The 23,910-nt window shown below is 32.4% G+C and overlaps 1 protein-coding gene across 1 annotated transcript; it reads left to right on the forward strand.

Annotated features, from left to right (window-relative positions):
- The first annotated feature begins 4,943 nt into the window (after positions 1-4,943).
- Positions 4,944-23,668, forward strand: LOC126775568 (alpha-tocopherol transfer protein-like). The gene is made up of 7 exons (XM_050497603.1): positions 4,944-4,993; positions 16,549-16,729; positions 17,264-17,417; positions 18,570-18,690; positions 20,543-20,674; positions 22,037-22,250; positions 23,225-23,668. The coding sequence occupies exons 2-7, from the start codon at positions 16,561-16,563 to the stop codon at positions 23,377-23,379; spliced, it is 945 nt and encodes a 314-aa protein (XP_050353560.1). The 5' UTR covers positions 4,944-4,993; positions 16,549-16,560; the 3' UTR covers positions 23,380-23,668.
- The last annotated feature ends 242 nt before the right edge of the window (positions 23,669-23,910 follow it).

Below are 23,910 nucleotides of genomic sequence, written 5' to 3' on the forward strand. Positions count from 1 at the left end.
GTTTTTGTTATGATATTGTGTCTACTGTTGATTGTCCTAGTGAAATAAATAAAAAAAATGCAATTCTCATGGCAAATAAAAGTGATTCCTTAGAGGTTATTAATATATATACTATATATTTTAGTTATATATATTTTAGTTTTACATGGTATATTTTTAAATGATTGTGAATTGTATTATTATTTTTAAACTGATTAAAATATGAGCCTCTTGGTGGAATCGTTTACCACTTGACTCTAAAAGATATCTTATCTTGGAGAGCATTGGGTAGTAGATGTCTATAGGAATACTAATAACTAAACAAAATATTAAAAGTAGTACCGAGACGGATTTCAACCCTAAATTTATTTTGTGATTTTCTTCGACTTTTGTACATTTTCAGATTAAATGTTTACTTACAATCGATTTAAGCAAAATAAGAAAGGTGTCATTTTGTAATTTTTTTGCCTTTTGAATAGGTCACAATAATTGAAGACTAGAGGCATTCAATTTGAAATTAATAATTCTAATCGTAAGATTGGTATGAGATTAGAAACTAGTGAATTAGTGTAGTAGTAAATGTTTGACGAGAATGTTTGAAGAGTGTGGACTTGACAGAGTATATAATGGTTTATTAAAAGGTATCAAATGTGTGATACATTGTATTTTAATTTATATGCATTGAAGTAAAGTAACAAGCTTTTTGGAAAGTATATTTGCGTTTCATTTATATAATATACTAAGTAGCCTAACTGTATTTATATTATTAAGATTCTTTTTTGGAGTAAATTAGATAAGATCGAGATAATGCGGTTAGTATTCTGTGGGTTATTTACTGATAGAGCTTTGTGCAAACTTGTCTGGGTAGGTACCACCTATTCATCAGTTATTCTACCGCAAAACAGCAATACTTGGTATTGTTGTGTTCCGGTTTGAAGGGTGAGTGAGAGCCAGTGTAATTACAGGCACAAGGGACATAACATCTTAGTTCCCAAGGTTGGTGGCGCATTGGTGATGTAAGCGATGGTTAACATTTCTTACAATGCCAATGTCTATGGGCGTTGGTGACCATTTACCATCAGGTGGACCATATGCTCGACCGCCTTCCTAATCTATCTATCTATGTATCTGCTATCTTAACCTTGCATAAATAAAAGTGCGTAATTTTTATTTCACAATTTATAAACATATTTTAATGTTAGTAATGTCCTTCTGATCGATTTCGGTCATTGTGGCCATCCTTTTACTACAACTGGACATTTTATTACAAGGGACATATGATCTTAGTTCCCAAGGTTGGTGGCGCATGGGCGATGTAAGCGTTAAGATTAACATTTCTTACAATGTCAATATCTGTGGGCATTAGTAAACACTTACCACGTAGGTGCACGGTCTATTCCCTAATATTCATAATCAGATGGACGACTTGGCAATAGAGTTCAGGCGCAGGACCAAAGACCACACAATTTCAACTTCCAGACTCTGCTGGTATAGAATATAGTACAGTAGTTGTAAAGATTGAAGCTTTGCTAGCTGTGGTGTACTGTATCAATATATAACTTTTATTTAAAAAAACAGTGTCTTTTAAGTTAATAATCCAAGATCTATTTATAAAACTAGTTAATCAAATATACTGATAAGATAATATATAAATTACTATTATCTTGGTAAAACAGATTTCATGTTATAGGAGGTTTAAAATTGTCTCAAAAATGCAAAGCGCCTGTCAGTTTCCGAACTTGCATTGACGCAGTCTTGAGCGTTTTTATCTTTCTATTTTATATTGTCAGTAACAGTAACAGCCTTTGAATACACCACTGCTGGGCTAAGGCCGGCTCTCCTTTTTTTGAGGAGAAGTTTTGAAGTTTATTCCACTAAGCTGCTACAATGCGGGTAAGTGGGTTATATGGTCAATATACTCTAAAAGAAATTTTAGACAAAGTCTATCCAGAATTTGTCGTTTTAATTATTTCACAAAACACACAATTAATTAGCTACTTTTAATCCTCTCAGAGGTGGTTTCTAAAACTTTGTTTTAGAGATTAAAATGGATATTCGACTTAGTTACCACATTAGTTCTATTAATCATGTCAACTCCAAAATGTTATCAAACTAAAATATAATTATTTTTAATAAGCTTATGTTCATCAGACTAATAATAATTGGCTAAAAAAATCAACGGATGTATAGAATACAAGAACAGTTCCATTGCATGGAAAATAACTATTTTATTTTGTTCAAGGATAAAGATTACAGTAACCTACTTTATTGCAGGGCGGTAAATATAATCTGTTTGGTATTATCCACTATATTATATTCTTTCTATAAATTTGGGTAAAAAATAAACGTGAGAAGCTTACCGGTACATATCCGAATTTATGCAAGAAACTAGTTTCAAATTCTCCCTCCATCGGGCCGTTTTGACTAAATATTATTTTATTTGCAATCGAGTTTGTTATGTTGTTGTGCATGAAAATCAATCAACATTAATTCCCCACCATTTTATCACATACAAATTATAATGAATAACGGTCAGTGAGCCAGTGTAACTATAGGCACAAAGGACATAACATTTTAGTTCTCAAGAGTGGTGGTGCATTTGCGATGTAAGGAATGGTTAATATTTATTACATCGTCAATGTCTATGGGTGGTGGTGACTTACCATCAGGTGGCCAATTTTCCGCCTAATTATAACATAAAAAAAGATTCATTTCTTATTGGTTTATATTTTGCACACATTTAAATTAATTATTTGAAAACAGTAGGTTTTGAGTTTCATTGCGGTATTTCTATGTTTCAGCATTTCAAATTATTATTTTATCTAGAAATAAGACGATTCTTAAGTGCTTTTAAAAACTTACTTACTTGAAGAAATTATATTTTGATTTGCTTAGTATAATGCACACAAAACTGTACAAAATGTTTTATTTCATTTAAGTATATATATACATAATAAATTCTTAGTTTACTAAACCACGTTATTCAATCTCGTTGAGCGAAGCCCCTTTTTATATTCATAAATGGTTCCCAACGGAAGAGGTGAACTGAGGTACTACGGGATATCTTCACACGACGGTGGAATTAAATTATTTACCGTCAATTCGATGCTTTCTGAATTCCACTGAGTTGTGATGGCTTAGTGGATAGAACATTCGGATCATATTGAAATGTCGTAAGTTTCAAATTCACTGCAACGCCGAATTTTTCCTGTGTACTTGTGTTATTATCTCATGGATTAGCATAAAGAGATAAAGTTGCGATGAAAACATACATACACACAGACAAACAGACAAACATACTAATTTCATTTGTATCGATAGTAATGATTTTGCGACTGCTTGTCAAAGTACTCCTCTCCTCTTGAAGATAAGTCATTAGACTTATTCCACTACGCCTGATCCAGAGCAGATTGGTGGAAATATATGATAAATATGCATCACATGCAGGTTTTCTTACGTAGTCTCACGTATTACATACTGGTGGTAGGGCTTTGTGCAAGCTCGTCTGGGTAGGTACCACCCACTCATCAGATATTCTACCGCAAAACAGCAATACTTGATATTGTTGTGTTCCGGTTTGAAGGGTGAGTGAGCCAGTGTAATTACAGGCACAAGGGACATAAAATCTTAGTTCCCAAGGTTGGTGGCGCATTGGATATGTAAGCGATGGTTGACATTTCTTACAATGCCAATGTCTAAGAGCGTTGGTGACCACTTACCATCAGGTGGCCCATATGCTCGTCCGCCTTCCTATTCTATAAAAAAAAAAAAAAAAAGTATTCAATTTTCTACAGTGCTGATACAATTTTCTGCAGTCTATAGGCGTGGTTGTGGTGACCACTTACCATGAGGCGCCTACATGTCTGTAAAACGACATCTGTGATATATTTTTGATACAAGTCACATGTGAAAGTACCCTTAGTTAATATAATCCAAGGGGAATACACTGAAACCAATAAAGTTTTCGGTACAACAAATACACAGGTCTAATCTGAAAAATACAAAAACTGTGTACAATATTAATAGAAAAATATTTTCAAATTACATTATTTTTTTTACAATTAATAGGCCAGCGTTTGACCGTTGACTTGCCTGATGTTAAACATCGACACGGTCTAAGATGTAGCACGCTTGCCTATAAGAAACCTGTTTACTCTGGATTTGAAGACACCAACATTGTACCTATCGGGAAATACGGACATCCTGATATATATTATTTTTATATTATTTTAGTATTTATCAGCATACATACAAAATATATTATCAAATATTTTAGTGAGTTATGATCGTGGTAAAGTAATTGATTCACTTTAATAACATACATGTGTAATTACTATTAAATAAAAATAATTATATCCTGGGACATTATTCACACACGGCCATCTGATCTCAAACTAAGCAGAGTTTGTACTATGGAAACCAGACAACTGATATACTATTTTACTATTTTTCTTTGGTAAATACATACTTATATAGATAATTACGTCCATACGTCAGTAGGTCGTAAATGACGTCTAAAATATAAGCTTATTACATTTATAGCAATTATAATAATATCAGTTTGTATTTCGATGTTTGAGAAAGGATTTGCTAAATCTCGCCTGAGTACTACCCACTCATCAGATAATAATTTGCCGCCAAACAGCAACACTTATTATAGCTAGGTAATTACAGGCACAACGGATATAACTGTTGGATTTAATTTCGGTACCATTGCCGGGGTTTGAACCCACGATCATCAATTAAGATTCACGCGTTTTTACCACTGAGCCACCTCGGCTGTAATAAATATTTAATGTGAAGGCTTATATATTACCTTCTGATGTCAATTTAATAAAATGATTCAACATACGAACAAGATCTACTTAAGAAAAGTGTATATATTACCCGAGTGTATACGAGTAAGTAACTTGTGCAATATTATGCTTATTACGCCTGTTAACGTTAGAACGTGTAACTGTGTAACGTTAGACTAGTCGTGTCTAAGTGTTGTAAGCCGCTGGTCACTTTGCAGGTAAGTAATATAATACTAGTATCATTTTTTTTAAATCACATTTTAAAAATTTAAGAAAAAAAATTGTCTTTTTGAAAAAAGTTGGATTTTTAAACGTGTACATATTTAACTGATTGCCGCGATTTCTGATTGATATAGAATTGTTTTTTTTTTTTTTCGATCGATTTTTTTCAGATAATTATGTATATTTTTTTCAAAATGTAATATGTGTATGTTATTTCTTTGTTTTGTTTTACGGTCTCACAATAAAATATTGATTCTTAAGTCTAGTTCATGTTTTATCAATTAAGCGAAAAACAAACAATGGAAAAATAAAAAAAACTTCCATATTATATTATAATACAATTCTACAGTAGTAATCTTATAAGATCATCAAGATAAAACATTATTAAAAATTATAATTTGTAAGTTTATAATATAATGGCACAACTTTGGAATAAAACGATCGCCTACTCTCTATTAAATTGCATATATGTACAAAAAAAAAACATGCAGTCATTAGAACAGGCGATAGAAGTGAAAACTTGATACTGTTAAATATATTTGTCCAATTTCCACATCTATTGGCAATCCAAGGAATAACTCTATCCCTTTTTATTATATAGACTTTAATTCATCAAAATACGCTTATATTATTTTTTATACTGTTAGTATTTATATGAATTTTAATCATTATTCCTCATTAATATCCATAATACATAAATTATTTGTACCTTCAAGGATTTCATTATATTAACATTAGCATGTCACGATAAACCATCGCAACGCGCCTTTAAAAGTTTTCACTTCAAAAACAAAGATTTTGTTCTGATTCGGAACCGGTGGATTAGTTTGATTTCATCATTTATATAAATGAAGGCAACATTAAAAAAAAAAGTGCGCTTAATAATTCCGGATAGTAATTATATTATCATATTAAATAATTGGAAGTACATTGAAACGTTATAAGCAACAAGCAATAAAAAAAATGAAAACAAATTATTTTGCTACTAAAAACATACCGTAACATTCTGTGAATGTCCCACTCCTGGGCTGAAGGCCTCCTCTCCCTTTTTGAGGAGAAGATTTGGAGCTTATTCCACCACGCAGCTCCAGTGAGGGTTGGTGGAATACACATGTGCCAGAATTTCAGTGAAATTAGACACATGCAGGCAGGTCCTCACGATGTTTTCCTTCACCGTAAAGCACGAGATGAGATATAATCACAAATAAAATAAAGCACATGAAAATTCAGTGGTGCTTACCCGGGCTTGAACCCACGATCATCGGTTAAGATTCACGCGTTCTTACCACTAGGCCATCGCGCGAGTAAAAACATGTTTAATAACAATTAATAAAATATTACAAAAAATCATTGTTACTTAAGAAGTAATTGACTGTGCTGTTAAATAATATTACTTATGCATAATATAACTGGCATTCAGCTTATAATTAAGCAAGTATATCATAATAATATTATAACGAGATAAGTTATAAATAGGTGGGGTACCTCTTACAACCCGGGTTCCTTCAAACGAAGTGTGAAGAGGCATCTTGCGGGCCAGCAAGGCGGGGGCGGCTAGTACAGAACATTCTTCTCAACTGTACTGGCCTTCGTCGCGTTTGGACTCTATTAACACTTACCATCAGGTGGAGTAGAGCCATTTGCCCTCCCGGCGCATATATATGTATTCTTCTTCTTCGTCGTGACACTCTTGTCAGAGTGGTCGTGGTCGCCATGAAGTATTATGAATTATTCGGCGCAGATGTTATTCGCCTCACGAGCCTTCGCCATATGTCTCTGTTAGTGGTGAGCCTGGTGCATTCATGCAAAGGACCGTCAACAGTTGTTTTTATTTGGTCGGTCCATCGCATGGGCGTCCACTTCCACGTGGTCTGATGCCATCCACCTTGCCTTGAAAAACAAGGTGCTCAATGGAGTCATTTCCTTGCCGGGAGACGTGTCCAAAAAATGTTAGTATGCGCTTTCGAACCATCGCCGAAAGACGCTGTTTGATGCCGAGTTCTTGAAGAATGGAGATATTGCTGCGAAATTCGGTCCACGAAACTCTTAGCATTCGTCTCCAGCACCACATCTCCAGAGCATTGATCTTCTTTTTTTCGACCTGCCGCAAAGTCTACGTCCCCGCAGCGTATAGAAATATGGGGAAACAAGCTTTTGTACGAGCCAGATCTTGGTTGCTTTGGTAATTTTTCTGTTCCTCCATATTTTATTCAGCCTATCCATTGCAGTTCTCGTAATTGCCATACGTCGCTTGACCTCATCCAGATATATATAGGATTGGACGACCTCAGAATTCGCAATCTGAGTAATCTCGGGCGAGTTGTTTTTCACCCGGTCTACAATCATCATCTTCATTTTACTGCGGTTAAGCTTTAATCCGAATTCTTGGCATACGCGCTCCATTTTAAGAAGCAATTCTTCCATATGAACTGCGTCAGACGCAAACAGGGTTGTGTCGTCGGCATAGCGCAAATTTGTAATCCAACTGCCCAACAACTGCAACACCGTCACTCCAGTCATATGATACATATTTGTATAAGTTGGAAGTGTGTACACTCATGTGCCTCGGAAAGCACTTAAAGCCGTTGGTCCTGTGCCTGAACTCTTTCCGGTTGTGACGGATTGCCGTCTCATCGGATTATGAGAGCTAGGAAATATAGCATGCACCTGTGTTTGCGCACAACCTTGTGCACTATAATATCTCCTGCGTAGTTGGCTAATCTCTCTTGTTATTGGCCGCCGTGGCCGAAATCGGTCTGGAGGACATTATATAGGATATAGCTTATTTTGCCAACGTAGTCAGAAAGGCTATGACTATCGATCCGTTTGTGTATCAAACTATTCTTTTATACGAAAACTGTGTATAAAAGATTTATAAGTCCCTAAAATGCCTACAGAAAAGTCAGTAAAAGTATATACTTTTATATATATATATATATATATAATATACTTTTATATATTACGTTTTATAATAGGCATCTATTATAAAACGTAAAATAACCATATTTCGTTTATAAATATATAAATAGAACTTTAGGTTTATTTAATTTTAAAATGATATTAATTTTAAACGTTGCAAATCAAAACTGTTAATAAAAATATTGAGAGATATTTAAAAATATGCGTGTCGTGTTGCATAATGCATTGGTGCAATCGATTGGCAAATATTTATATATAAAATATAGCCCGCCATACAATCCTTCATCTACCGAGATGGATATTTAGCTTATTATAACACAGAAGACGATTTTAAATTCTTCCTTCAATTCAATCTTTGGTATGAAAACAATCTATAACACTTATTTATTACTTACTAGCTTACGCTCGCGAATGCGCCCACGTGTTAAGGGGAGCTAAGTCCCTCTGTACCCGCGAGACAGCATTCAAATTATTTTCTAACGCCTCCACATATTCGTAATAGGGCTGCTCTTTTTTGTAACAGCCTGCGAATGTCCCACTGCTGTGCTAATACCTCTTCTCCCTTTTTGAGGAGAAGGTTTAGAGCTTGTTCCATGCTGCTCCAATGCGGGTTGGTGGAATACACATGTGGCAGAATTTCAGTGAAATTAGACACATGCAGGTTTCCTCACGATGTTTTCCTTCACCGTAAAGCACGAGATGAAATATAAACACAAATTAAGCACATGACAATGAGTGGTGCCTGCCCGAGCTTGAACCCACCATCATCGGTTAAGATTTCCCCGTTCTAACCAGCTCCTGGGCTATCTCAGCTCCTGAATAAATACAGAAAACTTATTGGTCGGCTTTTGCGCCATCGACTGTTATCGACCAATGACCATTGAGTACAATCAAATTATATAATCTGACTTTGATCAGTGTCCCAATAACTAGAGGTTACTCTTAGTGCCGTAGAAACCGAATCTGTTTTAAAGATAATAAAATAAAATAGTTATACTATCTTTAATTATAAAGTAAGTTCAAATAGAATTCTGTATACCTTGAAATAATAAAATATAAATTAATAATATTCATTTAAAATTGTTAAAATGCAAATCTTAATTATAATTTAGTTATTTTGTAATCTTAGATGCGTAAATTTATTTTTAAAACTATTATTATTAAAACTTATATCAAAATCCGTAAAAATCTGTATCGTAATCAAAAGTCCCTCGACTAACAAAAAAAAAAACATATTTTTAAATTCTAATAAAAACTAATAAAATTTTTAAATGAATAATATTTTAATTAAACAATACAAACATTTCTGGTTTAAATTAAATTTAAAAACTTGAAATAATTAAAATCATAACTTCCTCATTCGTATATTTAAATAATTATTTAATATATTTAATGGAATTGGTTTTTACGAGCACTCGAGTTGTTGTGTCGTTATATTAGGTCCTTACATATGAAATTGGCGTTTTGTACGGGAGGAATATAAAGGCAATTATTTTTTTTGTAAAATATATTTATTTAATCAAAGTATTCACCGTTGTGATCTATGCACTTTTGCTATCTCATAGGTAGTTCCATTGATCCCTTTACTAAAAAAGCATGGGGGCGAGAATCAATAAACTCTTTGAAGGTGGTTTGGACTGCCGCATCGGAGTTGTATTTTTTTCCTTGTAAGAAGTTGTCCAAATTCCGGAAAAAATGGTAATCTGTTGGAGCAAGGTCCGGGGAGGATGGTGGATGTCACAGAAATTCCAATTGTAGCTCATCTAACTTAGTGGTTGTTTGTTGTGCAGTGTGTGGTCTTGCGTTGTCGTGAAGCAGCAGTGACCTAGAGCGATTGACCAATCTCGGTTGTTTAGCAGCTAGTTCATCCTTCATGGTTTGCAGTTGCTGACAATAGATATCTGCCGTAATCGTTTGGTCAGATTTTAGAAAGCTGTAGTGAACGATACCGGTGCTAGTCCACCAAACACTCACAAGTAACTTTTTCAGAGTCAATTTTCGTTTGGGCAGGATTTAGCTGGGTATCTAGGGTTCAGCCATTGCGACGGGCGCTTCCGATTATCGTACAGTATCCACTTTTCATCACAAGTAATGATTCGATTTAAAATCCCTTCATTATTGTGAGAAAAGTAACACAGCAGTCGATGCGTGTTTGCAAGTTCGATTCACTCAATTCATGAGGTACCCATCGTTGACGTTTTATTACTTTCCCGATTTGCTTCAAGTGGATTGGATGAAGTGTAGTGAAGTGGACAGTTTTATCACTTACCCCGAAGCCTGCAGCTATCTCTGAAGTGCTTTGTGAGGGATCGGCTTTCACAATACCCTTTAATTCTTCATTTTCCACTTTGGTCTCCGGCTGTCCACGGGATTGGTTCTGAAGAAGAATCATTAATCCTTCGAGCTTTTTCTGCAGCACTGGTGCCACAGTAGAACTCGTACTCGTAAATATAGCGATATTTCATGTTTTCCATTGTGCGGTAATAAGCAACGCCAAAGAAAAAAATAATAAGGAAAAAACAAATGAATGACTGTTTTCAAAACTCAAATGTACCAGCAAAATGAATTTATAATTATTAATTCGGAATTCTTAACCATAGATAGAAAAATAGATATTTCAGATCAAAGTGGTCAGTACGACAAAACGCTAATTTCATATGTTAGGATCTAATATTAAAAATGAAATACAATCGTTTTAGATCTAAACAAATCAAAGTGTAGCTTAACCCAATGGTAGGAAATTAAGCACACGAAAATTTGGTGGTTCTGGCCCGGGTTTGAACCCACGATCATCAGTTGTGATTCACGCGTTCTTACCACTGGGTCATCTCGGCATAATCCATCTAAAAATATATAAATATATAATAACTTAGTGCAAAGCCTAGACAATTCCGCGGTTGGTCAAGTCATATCATCGCACAAGCCAGACCATGATATCACGTCATGTGTGATAATCGATAGGCAGTATAGTGATAAACACAATAGATAAATCCAAGCACAAGATAAATCAAAAATAAAAATTAAGAATCTGCCATTACAGCTTGGCCTTTGCATTAGATAGTTCAGACGGACTTTGTAGTTAAGGCGTGAAAGCGTAACAAGCAAACGAACTCACTTTCGCATTTATAATATTAGTAAGAATAACTACTTTAATTAAATAACAAAAAAATTAAATTGATAAAAATATTATATGTATGAAAACACAAGGTGAACTTTATTATTAAAGAGGATTTACAAAATATATTTGTATTAAAAATGTTGAAATCGGCTTCGGATATAAAAAATATAGTAACTATATATTTTAAGAAATTAAAAATAATTTTCATTAAAAAATTATCATATTATCTTTAAATACGACTTGAGGTCTTATGTCGCTCCTTATAATATCAGTCCAGGTGATATAGATGATCATTATTTATAGTAACTAAAATTTATGACCATATTCATTATTATATAGACTATAAAAACTTAATGATTTTATAATAATATGATTACAAATTCCCACTTAATGATATAAATAAGACTAATCTCTAACTATAAATATTGTAACAGTATTATGTTTGTTACCTTTTACGTTCTGTTTCGTTTGTTTTCGTTTCTGTGCAGTTAGGGCACAGAAATTGACATAAGGTATCTTAGCAGGAAACTCGCATCCACGGGTGTCCCCCACGTGAAATTTGGGGGTATGTCTGTATGGGACTCATCGTCGTCGAATCCACCGGAATACCCACTAAACACCGTCTCTTCAAGTTCGCTGGCGCATACTACCGTGAGGATACCTAGGTGACATTTCCTTGCGGGCGAAGCCGCGATCGGAAATTTTAGATTGTATATTAAGATGAAATAAGATGTTCTTAGAATTCGTATTATTGCATCTGTCGATAGTTCTACCTACGTAAACATAATATGTACGTATTGTTTACGCCAAGCTAAGACAGACAAATGACTTGTTCAACATTTTCTAATTAATGAGACAGCGAATGGTTAGCCCACATTTAAGATCTTTATCAGAAATATTCATTAGTATCTTCATTTAAGTACCTTAAATCGTATAAAGTAACTGCACAAAGTGCACGCCTAGGCATAGGAATCTTTTCCTCTTAAAATGAAGGTTATTCACGCTGCTCCGATGCGGCATATATATACACAGTCATGTCGAAGAGTTTTAAATGCAGGATTCCACACGATATTTTTCCTTCACCACTGAGCTTGAGATGAAATAAACTTGACCAAGTTTGAACCGGCAAACTTTAGTTAAGCGCGGGTATAAATCAAACTTACTAATTTTTTTTTGATTTTCCATGGATTTCAGTTCAAAGTCAAAAAGCTACATTATATTTCCAAGGGTTATGTTTGAAAAAAAACATAAAAGAATAAAATTTACGCGATACAAAAATCATGAAATGTTTCTCTAATCTATACATTTAAAAATATTTATATCTGGTAAATGAGACAAAAATTTGATAATAAATTATATTTATAAATAATCTCGGGTTTTTTTGTAAATGTCTTTCGTTTTATTTTATATCAATAAAAAGCTTTTAGCGCTTACCACATTTTCTTTGCGCGAAAAACCGCAATCATTCTCCTGGCGTATGTTACTCATACTTCAAACATACAATTATTTCGTAATTCAGACGCTGCGACGCTGTTGACATTGGAAGACTATTATCATATTACAATTAAAAGAAAATTCTTTCAATAAACTAGCTAGCTATAAACCTTTAGCTACATTCTTTAGTATTCAGTAAAATATGTGCAACATGAAAAAAATAAATAGAATATTGCTGGTCGTCGCAGATGACGAAATAAATGAACCTAATAATTGCGCTAATAGCGTTGGACTTATTTGTTTACACAACAATCTATATAAAGGTTTGTTTATGTCATTAGTGACTATTCTAAGCTCAATAATTGTAAATATATAAATTGCGAAGATAGAACACACCTGGACGAGATGAGCTATTCGAAGTAAAAATGACTCAAGCGGCGATTTATTTATAAAGCCATACCTATTTGAGGAAGCGACTGCAAAGTCTGTTTGCTATACTACTACGCATGGATGCAGGCATGCGATCGGCCACACAGATGTCGTAGAAATCTTACAAATATTTGCGCATCATCGTCGGATATGTATGTCGCTATATCGTTTACACAAAATTGCTTGATCTCTTCGATTGATATGCTTAATGGTGTTTGTCAAACAAGTCAGTAATACTGTGATATGAAAAGGCAGTTGTATGATAAGTGACCATCTCCGCAATAGATATTGGCATATATATAAAAAAATGAAGACATTTATCCCTTAAACCCAAAAACAGGGTACAAGAATTGCGATTTATTGTGGTGAGGCTATAACCAGTAAGTTAAGGCTTATATTATGCAACCAAGATTTAATCCCAAGATAAATATCTAGTAGTAAATATAGTAGTTTCTTTTTTTATTGAATGGGTAAGTGAACAAACATATGGGCCACCTAATGGTAAGTGGTCACCAACGCCCATAGACATTGGCATTGTAAGAAATTTTAACCATCGCTTACATCGCCAATGCACCACCAACCTTGGGAAGTAAGATGTTATGTCCCATGTGCCTTGTAATTACATTGGCTCACTCACTCTTTAAACCAGAATTCAACAATACTAAGTACTGCTGTTTTGCGATATTATATCTGATGAGTGGAGGTACCTACCCAAACGAGCTAGAAGCCCTACCACCAGTGAATCTTTTCTGATCATGAGTGATTGACTTTACCCAGCTCCCTAGCAGTCATCCTTCTCAGAGTTGTCAGAAGTCGTATAAACGTAGTAGTAGTAGTAAACATCTCTTATTTTTTAAGATCCGAGCATCGGGACTGATAAGGTACGGAAGATCTTACATCGTGAAGAAGTGTGGCATTTCTAGCATTGCTGACACGACTGTTCGCAGGAAGAAGTTTTGTGCAACCTCGTGGACTAGGATCTGCCTCTTCATATTCCACGTTGGGTACACTTGTAGCATAAACTGTTGGTGATTGGTTTAGTACTTTTATTAATTTTTATGTGGTAAGCGGTAAAAAGTTTTGCGCCGTGGTATCAATTTACTTACATACATATGATGTGTATTACCTCAGGCAGGTATATTACAGCAGTAATATAAGCTATCACTACTTTCATATATCACTAAAATCGAATCAATAGTTATCGTGTGACTCATGTTAGAGTTATATCTTACATGTTAGAGAGTTATTGATGTTTATTCAGATTCGAATTCATGATCTCTAAGAGGTTCTATAAAATTCTTATAATTATTAAAAAAAAATAGCATGTTATTCAAAAGGATATTTGATTTGTTATGCTAGTATTAGTTTAAAGTAATTACTTTAAATCCTTGACTTTACATTACGGACGTAAAGATAATTATGACTTGGTGAAATAAATAAAATTAATGATTTGCAGTAACGCGAAGGTGTATTTACACGTATAAAAAGTCATGTTCATTTGTTATCCTAGCTTATATTATACTAAATAGTTTAAAAATCATATAACATTGTGTGTGCGTTAAATTTAATAGCAGTTTCTTAAATTTAATTACGTCAGGCATCAATTAAAATTCTAAAAATAAATTTTAATCGTCGCCTGACGAATGAATTTACCGAGCGGTTGTTATTCTAGATATTTTTAATGAAAATATATAATTATGTCAAAGTTTGTAGAGATCATAAAATATTTTATTCACATTATCACGGAAAATTATTTCATTTTCCTTTTAATAAATCATAATGTTCTTGACGGTGAATGAAAATTACGCGTCAAAAGAAATTGGTTTAAGAGTCAATATAATTTGTTCTTATCGTATCGTATAGGCGTATATTATAATATAGTTAATAATCGTTTTCAATAAATGAACTGTGTATCGAAAGAAGTTTTTTTAATTGAAAAAAAAATTATCTCGACACACAAACATTTCTTGGTACATTTAAACAAACAAGAAACACTTTATATAATATTAAAAATTCCATATTTAAAATTTAAATTAACATATTTTTTTATAAAAGTGATAAAAATGCTTAATTTTAAAAATATCCTCAAAACACACAAAAAATGCTATCGGGTTATTTACAACGTATTATGAATGAAAGTAATGAGTCTGTCTTTATGTTTATCATTATATATATTATTATGATCTGGTTTTAATCGCGATTATTTTGACCGACGTTTCGAGTTACACATATCGTGAAGACTATTCTGTAAAGTCTGTCAGTCTGATAGTCAAAACAACTCGGTAAGAATAAACTCGAAACTCATCGCAGCAAAAAGATCGTGAAATATCGGAAAGTGATATTCGACATCGACCATATTAATTATAACATTTCAAGAATACCCGCATCAAAATAATATATCACCATAAGTTTGTTGTCAACATTTCACGGGTGAGTAATGAAGTGGGTTCTTACAGAATAACATTGCAACTATTTTCACAAATATTATATAATATTAATAATATATTAATTTTATCATGACATTTTACACATACGTTGTTAGGTTTATAAAAAAGGGCATAGTGTACCTAACCTCCAGATGATGCTGAAGTAGCGGGCAGAAACTGGTATTATATAAAACCAAATATATCGCGAACAGTCTAAGTGTACTTATTTACGTCACAAAATCATTTATGTTTTTCAAAGTTAAAACAACCAGTTTTAAGCTGATTTTAATAAATCTCTCACGCGAATGGCTAAATGAATTAAATAAACAAACAATTATATGTATAAATATAATCTCTAAGTAACTTTAATACAAACACGCTATGGGCGTATTAATGTGGGACTTTTATTTTTTTTATAATGACTTAAAATAAAAATAATTGTGTAAATGTATGTACATATATGATTGATTGTTTTATTAATGTAAGACTAATAAAATCTAATTAAGTGACTTCTGAACTCTTTATAATTCTATGGTAATCAATTTCATTTAACGTTTTTCATCGGGTAATGCAAGATCTATCTATCTTTTATATCAACTTTTGATTACATAATATTATATATTATCAATAAATAAACTACTCTCTGTTGTAGAATTTCTTCACACCCATCCTAAAGTGACAGTTTCACTTTAAATGAAATAATTGAGTCTTATTCCTATCAAAATAAATATTACTTTTGGTGGTTTTTCATAAAACATAAGGCTGCTCCCTAATTCCTAGGGTGCCTTCCTATTGTGGCTAGGTAACCTGGGTCAAGTAACTGTAAAGTTATTTAGTTTTTCCGTGAAAAAAATTTCAGTAGCAAACCGGAGTCTTGAAGTTGGCTGTATTCACACTCCCTTGCCAAGGAAAGCTTGTAAAGCCGATGGTCTTACGCATGAACTCTCTCAGGTTATATCGGATTCGCGTTTTATCGGATTACGAGTGCGGGAATAGAGAGCTATACTAATCTGTGTTTTCGCATACAATTTAGGATAATAATATCTACTGCGCTGTTGGCTATTCTTCGTCAAGTGTACTAAATCATCCCTTGTGACCAAAATCAGTTAGGAGGAGGTCATCGATTCAACATTACTGTATCGTTTTAAAACCAAAAATTTTACAAGCGATTCTGCATTTTTTTGGTAAAATATTTAAATTGATTAGATAAGATATTTTATTTTAGGAATTCAATAAGATGGAGACAATTGCTTATCATCCACTCTTAGAAGTGCAGCAGGAAGATGTGAAGAAGGTTCGACAGTTTTTCGATTTAGATGATATTAATAGAATCAAACAGAACTTGGAGGCAGTCGAGGAGTGGTGTAAGAAGCAACCTCATTTGGTAGAAGCATTTCAATACTTAGGTAAGTTCATCTACTGGCTCAGTAGTTACATTCTATGGCTGCAGATCCAAAAATCCTGAGATCGAACCCAGGATGGGGAGATAAAAGTTATCGAATTTTCTCGAAAAATTTCGAGTGCTTGATGACCAGTTTTTAACTTATTATATATTTATGATATTAAAGAATTGGTCATCACTTAGTTCTTAGAATTAGTTCAATTATAGAAATAAAATAAAGGTAGTGATTTATGGAAGTGTAATCAATTGTATTTGACGAAAATGGCAGGAAAGCACTGTTGTACCAAAGCAATTTGGTTGGTCAGTGTAACTTACAGTGTAGATAACGCTTGCGGGTACGATTCAAGGTCTTACTATGATGTCGTATGATGATATATCTATTTTTATAAATTTTTGTGTTTTCCACTAAATAAAAACATTTTCACGATCACGAATCACGATTTTGGCCTTCAAGTATTATCATCGATTACGATTAATTTCATTATTTTGGAACAAATTATCTATATTTATTTAATCGTATTAATATTATTCGTTTCAGGTACAAATATGCTGGAACGCTTATGGATTTTATCAAAGGGCTCCGTGGAAGGGACAAAAACTAAAATAGACAAATTCTTGACGATGAGAGGAATGACACCAGAAATAAGTCTGAACAAATCCTACGAAGAATTCGAGAATATTTTGGATTGCGTGTAAATAATCATGATTTATTTCGGAAAACATAAATTCCAATTTTGAAAATTTACATTCGAAAGTTGGAAACTGTGTTTAATTGTTTTTATTTTTATTTTCCATGTATTTCACATTTACTTTATTGCATTTAGTAATTATAATATGTACATTTACATTATTAATAGACTGAGCATTGAGGTCAAACCTTTATGGTTTTTTAATGTACCTATAATACATTAGCTTATAAAAAATGTATTTAAATCAATTGATTTTTGAATAACAATACAAATGAATGCAGAAATTATAACATAATCAATGAATCCAAAATTTGTATTGCTCTTTCCATTTGAATGTAAACAAGCATTATTTACAAATAAATTTTAAAATTCTGTACTTATATTTAAACAAGTTACAAAAAGAATGATTGTCATTCGTTTTTTAACTTTTTTAAATATTATTTCTTGTTATTATTCTTGTATTAGCGTTCATTCTCAACATCAGACAATTGCTGTTTTGAGGCGTGAAAGGTATACAAGTTATTGTTACGGAAGTCAAAAGTTTCCTTACTATGTATTCCTCCACAACCGAGCACGAACAAGTTTGAACTCGAAATTTTTGGTTAATACTTACGTATTCTAACCACGGGGCCATCTCGGCACACTTGACATAAATAAAGAAAGTCAGGTCAGAAACAGTACAAATATAAATATATATAATGTATTTTAGATGTATATAAGTTTTACTTCAAAATATTACATTTATAGAAAATATTAATTATATTTTAAGGTATAAAATATCGTATCTAATAGTAATACATAACAAAATACCTGTCTAATTGATACGGATTATTATAATATTTAAAATATTAAACAAAGAACGTTAAATGGTATGAAACGAATGGTATATAAAAGGGATAGCGATGAAAGCGTTTTAGGAGTTGAGAGATTATTTTACCAGTTCAGAGTTTAATTCCGCATTCATTTATGCAACTTTGAACTATAAATGTAAATATCGTTTTTATGAAAACTAAGATTTTATACTTATAGTTATTATACTGATAGTTATTGCGTACATACATGTTGTTGTTACAATAAAATAGTTGAAAGCAATAAAAAAACGATGGAGGTTAAGATATACATATAAAGTTTTAAATGAATATAATTTTGTTGCAGATTGTACGTGCCATTGCCAAAACTGTGCCCTACAGATCAGTCTAGGGTCATGGTAACACAAATTATATCAGGAAAATGGGAGCACTTTAGTTTTTTATCATACTTGAGATATTGTTTTATGGTATGTATACAAGGATATCCTTTCAACTTTACGAGTGTATAGTTCACGAGTCGTTAATTTACATCTCACTAACATCATTTGAAGGTTTTATGTATATGATCTCTGTAGAACGATCACTCCCAAACAGCTATAGTGTTTTAAGTAAAATTAAACTAAGAGATTATATAATATAATAAATAAATAATATCACTAAACAATTTTTCTAACAATTTAACTAATATAAGAAATATACAATAATATCGAAAAAATATAAATAATTAACACAATAGTAATACAATAGTATGAACAAGCTAGAAATTTAGATAGATAAGCGTTGTTAAGCGAATGATTAGTTAAACAATGTGTTTGTGTCTTCTTCTTTCGAATTTCAAATCAATAATGATACAGTACAGTAACAGCCTGTTAATGTCCCACTGCTGGGCTAAGGCCTCCTCTCCCTTTTGAGGAGAAGGTTTGGAGCTTATTCCACCACGCTGCTCCAATGCGGGTTGGTAGAATACACATGTGGCAGAATTTCAATGAAATTAGACACATGCAGGTTTCCTCACGATGTTTTCCTTCACCGTTAAGCATGAGATGAATTATAAACACAAATTAAGCACATGAAAATTCAGTGGTGCTTGCCCGGGTTTGAACCCACGATCATCGGTTAAGATTCACGCGTTCTTACCACTGGGCCATCTCGGCTTGCATGATAGAAAGTGACAAATCCGTGTTTAACTAAACAGTCTCTTAGAAACGTTTATAAGTAAGGCTGCTACATTCCAAACCTGTGGTAGTTTTATATTAGTTTAATATATTTATATTATAATTTAGTAATTTACAAAATATTGTCAATATTACAATGATAATTCTAATTGTGTATCTGATTACAATATTACTTTTCTTTTATATTACAGAAATCATGATCATTACATAGGATTTGATTTAAATTTAGATTATTAATTTTTATATTTATATTATAATTTGTAAGTATATCTAAGAGCATAATTAAATTAAATACTTCACTTATGACTTATTATAATTAACAATTTAAATAAACCGTGCAATAATTACGCTGACCTAATTAAAACAATGTTGTTCTATTTATTTTTCACTGGAATAATGAAACCTCTTTTATAATTTATAATATAAGTTAGTCCATACATATAAATATATGATAAGTAATTATTTTATTCAAAAGATTTACTTTGCAATAGTGCTAGCCCGTCTGGGTAACCCATTCATTTTGCTTGCTTGCTTGCTTTTTGCATTGCTTGGCGGTAAAATATGTGATTTTACCGCCAAGCAACTACATAGCATTTTTAGTATTTTTGTGTTCCAGTTTCAAAAGTGAGTCAGCCAATGTAAGTAACTAGGCACAAGGGTTATAACATCTTAGTTCCGACGGTTGGTGGTGCGATGATGTGAAGGTTACAATTTCTTACGGGACACATGTCTTTGTGGCCCATTTAATAAGTTTTTAGTTTATTTTTTGTTCTTTTGTTTGTAGTTTATTCGACGTAATGGTTATATCATCAATGTCTCACTAACTAGCTCCTTTTAGAGTAGAAGATTTGGAGCTTATTCCAAATTGTTCCAATGTAGTTTTTTGGATGTACATGTGAAAGATTTTCATGACATATGCAGGTTCCCTCATTACTATGAATATGTTCCTTCACCATCTATCACGAGATGAATGATAAAGACAGATTATATGACAACATTTGTTTATATAGAATGTAACTTTTATAGTTTTCTTCCTCAAAAAAATTTCTTGAGAAACGCCGTGGCCGGTCATCGATCATCACACCATATACTCGTATCATAATTAAAAAAAACTGAACTTTCAACGGAATGTTTTTTATTTCAGATCGGTGAATATAGATTGCATTATGACTACTGTTTATCTGAGAGGTATATAATCGATCTTAGCAATGTAAGCGCACAGCTACTTACAAAGCTTAATCCAATTATATTGAAGAAGGGAGAAATTTTATGCACGGTATGGTTTTATTACTATAATTTATATATCATACTTACTACATTTACCGATGGTAAAGCTTTGTGCAAGCTCGTCTGGGTAGGTACTATCTACTTATTAGAAATGCTACCGCAAAACAGCAGTACTTGGTATTGTTGTGTTCCGGTTTGCAGGTTGAGTGAGCCAGTGTAATTATAGACACAAGGGACATGACATCTTCGTTCCCAATGTTGGTGACGCATTGGCGATGAAAGCGATGGTTAACATTTCTTACAATGCCAATATTTATGGGCGTTGGTGACCACTTACCATCAGGTGGCCCATATGCTCGTCCGCCTATCTATACCATACAAAAAAAACATAGATACAAAATAATTAATTTATTATCATTATTTTCTTGATAGATTATTATTTTAAAGACGAATAAGCCCCTGTTATTGCAGGCAAAATTGACATAGTTCTTTTAGTTAATGTAAATTAAATTCATAAATTCAATAAAAAATATAAATAATCGCAGTGTATAAATAAATTAATGATTATATCCGCTGTACTTCGTACTCGTATCTTAGCTGTTTTTTTTTTGAAAAATTAACATAAATTCATTAAATATTAAAACACAACCAAGTTTTAATTAACGCCTTAATTGTATTCAAGGCCATACGATAATTAGATATACTGGGCTTACACGTGTATGCTCAGTTACTATATTTGAGAAACGATACGTTTTAATAGAATTGTCTACGATGCGTAATTCAGAAGCTATCATTACCTTCCAATTTCCCTAAGATTACGAATTTGATTTAGATTGTAATGCAAATGTGTAATTGTATAGAACAAATGGAAACATCAATTGGAGAATACTACTATTAGCATGCAAAACGATTCGTTTGTTTTGGATATAATAACCGGATTTAGTAAAGATTCCAAAAAGGTTAAGATGGTTTGGTTTTCGTTCTTTGTCATTGTTAGTGTTATTTCGGACAATTAAATGCTATTCATTGTACGCAGTAGTTGTTTATAGGTCTCAGTGTTCAGGTTTTCTCAAAGAAAAGAAAACATTATAACTGTAAGCATTGTAAATTTTGATAGCATAATTTTTAAAGAACCTGAGGCACCTATTCTTATTGTATTTTGTTAATCCAGCCGTGATTTGTAATAGCGAACCAACCATTGTAATACAATAAATTACATTTTTGCAAAAAATAAATTACTGTTTTCTATCTGCAAATTTTGGCATCGCTCAGAAACTATTGTTTATTGGTAACGGAACTCGACGCGTTGAGCTTCTAGAATGTGACAAGATGCAATGTTTTTAATACTCAGTAAAAGATCGAATAATTATTAAAAGTAATTTTGCGAAAATTTAATTAATTTCATTTACAGGAAGGCTATGGAACGAAGATCAAAGGGATTCATATATTGAATGCTCCTTCATTTGTAGATAAATTTGTTTTTTTAATTAAACAAGGACTTAAAGAGAAAGTGGCGAAGAGACTACACGTTCATTCCTCATATGAGGAATTATATAAGGAGATTCCTAAGGAAATTCTCCCAAAAGACTACGGCGGTGATGGACCAAGTTGCGCTAGTTTAGCCGGTACGTAACAAATTACAAACATTAAAAAAATCAAATTTTCGAGTATGATATACGGTTTGTACAGTAAATGCCCGTAAATATCTCACTATTGACAAAATCAGAATACCTGACTGAGAAATGATGGAAGCTGATTGTAACTATAGCATGACAATTATAATATATGTTCTCGTTTCCTAGCAATGAATGCAGGTTATGGATTATGATGAATATCAGCTCCGACTTAAATTTTTAGATTACGCTGATCTGTTCACTGGGTGACCTTGGTGATTATTTCTGTTCTTGAGAAGGATATAACTGAAAGGATAAGAGTCTAATCCTTTCAGAATATTAATCTAAAAAGTAACTTCATAAGTTTAGTTGTGAAACAAACCGTGACATTTTCTGTAGAATGTAATCGGAATATCCTTATTTCTTTAAAAAAAAATAAAAAATTGTGATGCATCGTGACAAAAAATTCAGGATGAATGAGTTTAATAATATTCCAAATATTATAATTAATTGATTTATGACCGATATAGATTTAGAAGGTTTGAAAGTATTGCGGTATTTTACAATAATAGGGTACAATAAGATAAATAAGATCATTCTTAAACATGGATCAATTGACAAAGTTGATTTATCATATGATCATCGACCTTCCTAAATTACCATGTTATATTATTTATACATTGTCCGTGTGTGTATGTATCTTCGTTACTGTTTACTGAAGTACTTAGCGTAATAGTGTATGCCAAGATAGAGGTCAGTTTCAATGACAATATCACCTCATAAGTGAACACGTACTTTTGACAAATGTAATAATTCTATAGATATTTAATTGTTTTGTGTGCCTATATGACTGTGTCGAATAAAATTCTACCACATGTGTATCTACCAATCCGCAATAAACTTCGTGATAAATAAAGTTTTTAACTTTTTATGAAGAGACGGTACTTCTCTACAGTGATATATTTACGCACCTTTTTTATCTTCAGAACAATGGAAGAATATCTTCAAGACCGAAGAGTCGAAGAAAATAATCGAACAATGCAATAAACTAGTGACAGATGAATCAAAACGTAGTTCGGTTAAATTCAACGAAGAGTATTTGGGAATGCCTGGGTCATTTAGAAGATTAGACGTCGATTAGATAAATATACTTGTATCCATTGCATACTTTTTTATATGTCCTATACACAAATTTTGCACAGCCGGTGGATTTAAGGCTTATTTATTTTACTCACTGTATTACATACTTAGATCTTAAATTATAAATTTAGATAATAATTGAATACATAAGCCTGTAGAGAACGCAAGCACGTATTATTAAAAATTCATACAAAGCAATACAAAATATATATCTACAAGAGAACTGTGGAGAGCTGTTTATTTAAAAAAAAAACACTTATGTCAGTGACTTAATAAAAAACGTCCAAAATAATGTAATTTAGTTTTATTCTAACATTCTCATTCGATTTTTAAACAAGTTGTTTTTGCTTCGGCTTTATCGGCGTGTTACGGGAGTGGGCAGGTAAAAAACTGTCTTTCCTTGATGAAACCAGTTTATTATATTATTTTAATGAATGAAAACAAACAAAGCATTATAATTTAGATTATGTTCAATATTGTACAATGTTTATTTTATTTAAATAGCGAATGCATAACTTCGAAAAATATTTTC

This window comes from Nymphalis io, chromosome 18 (genome assembly GCF_905147045.1).
Source record: "Nymphalis io chromosome 18, ilAglIoxx1.1, whole genome shotgun sequence".
NCBI lineage: Eukaryota > Metazoa > Arthropoda > Insecta > Lepidoptera > Nymphalidae > Nymphalis > Nymphalis io.

Bases quoted from the DNA above. Each gene is read 5' to 3' on its own strand.
- LOC126775568 (XM_050497603.1), top strand. From the start codon at position 16,561: ATGGAGACAATTGCTTATCATCCACTCTTAGAAGTGCAGCAGGAAGAT. The intron at 17,418-18,569 runs GTAAATAATCAT...ATTTTGTTGCAG, and splicing joins GAGAATATTTTGGATTGCGT to ATTGTACGTGCCATTGCCAA. The intron at 20,675-22,036 runs GTATGGTTTTAT...TTTCATTTACAG, and splicing joins AGGGAGAAATTTTATGCACG to GAAGGCTATGGAACGAAGAT.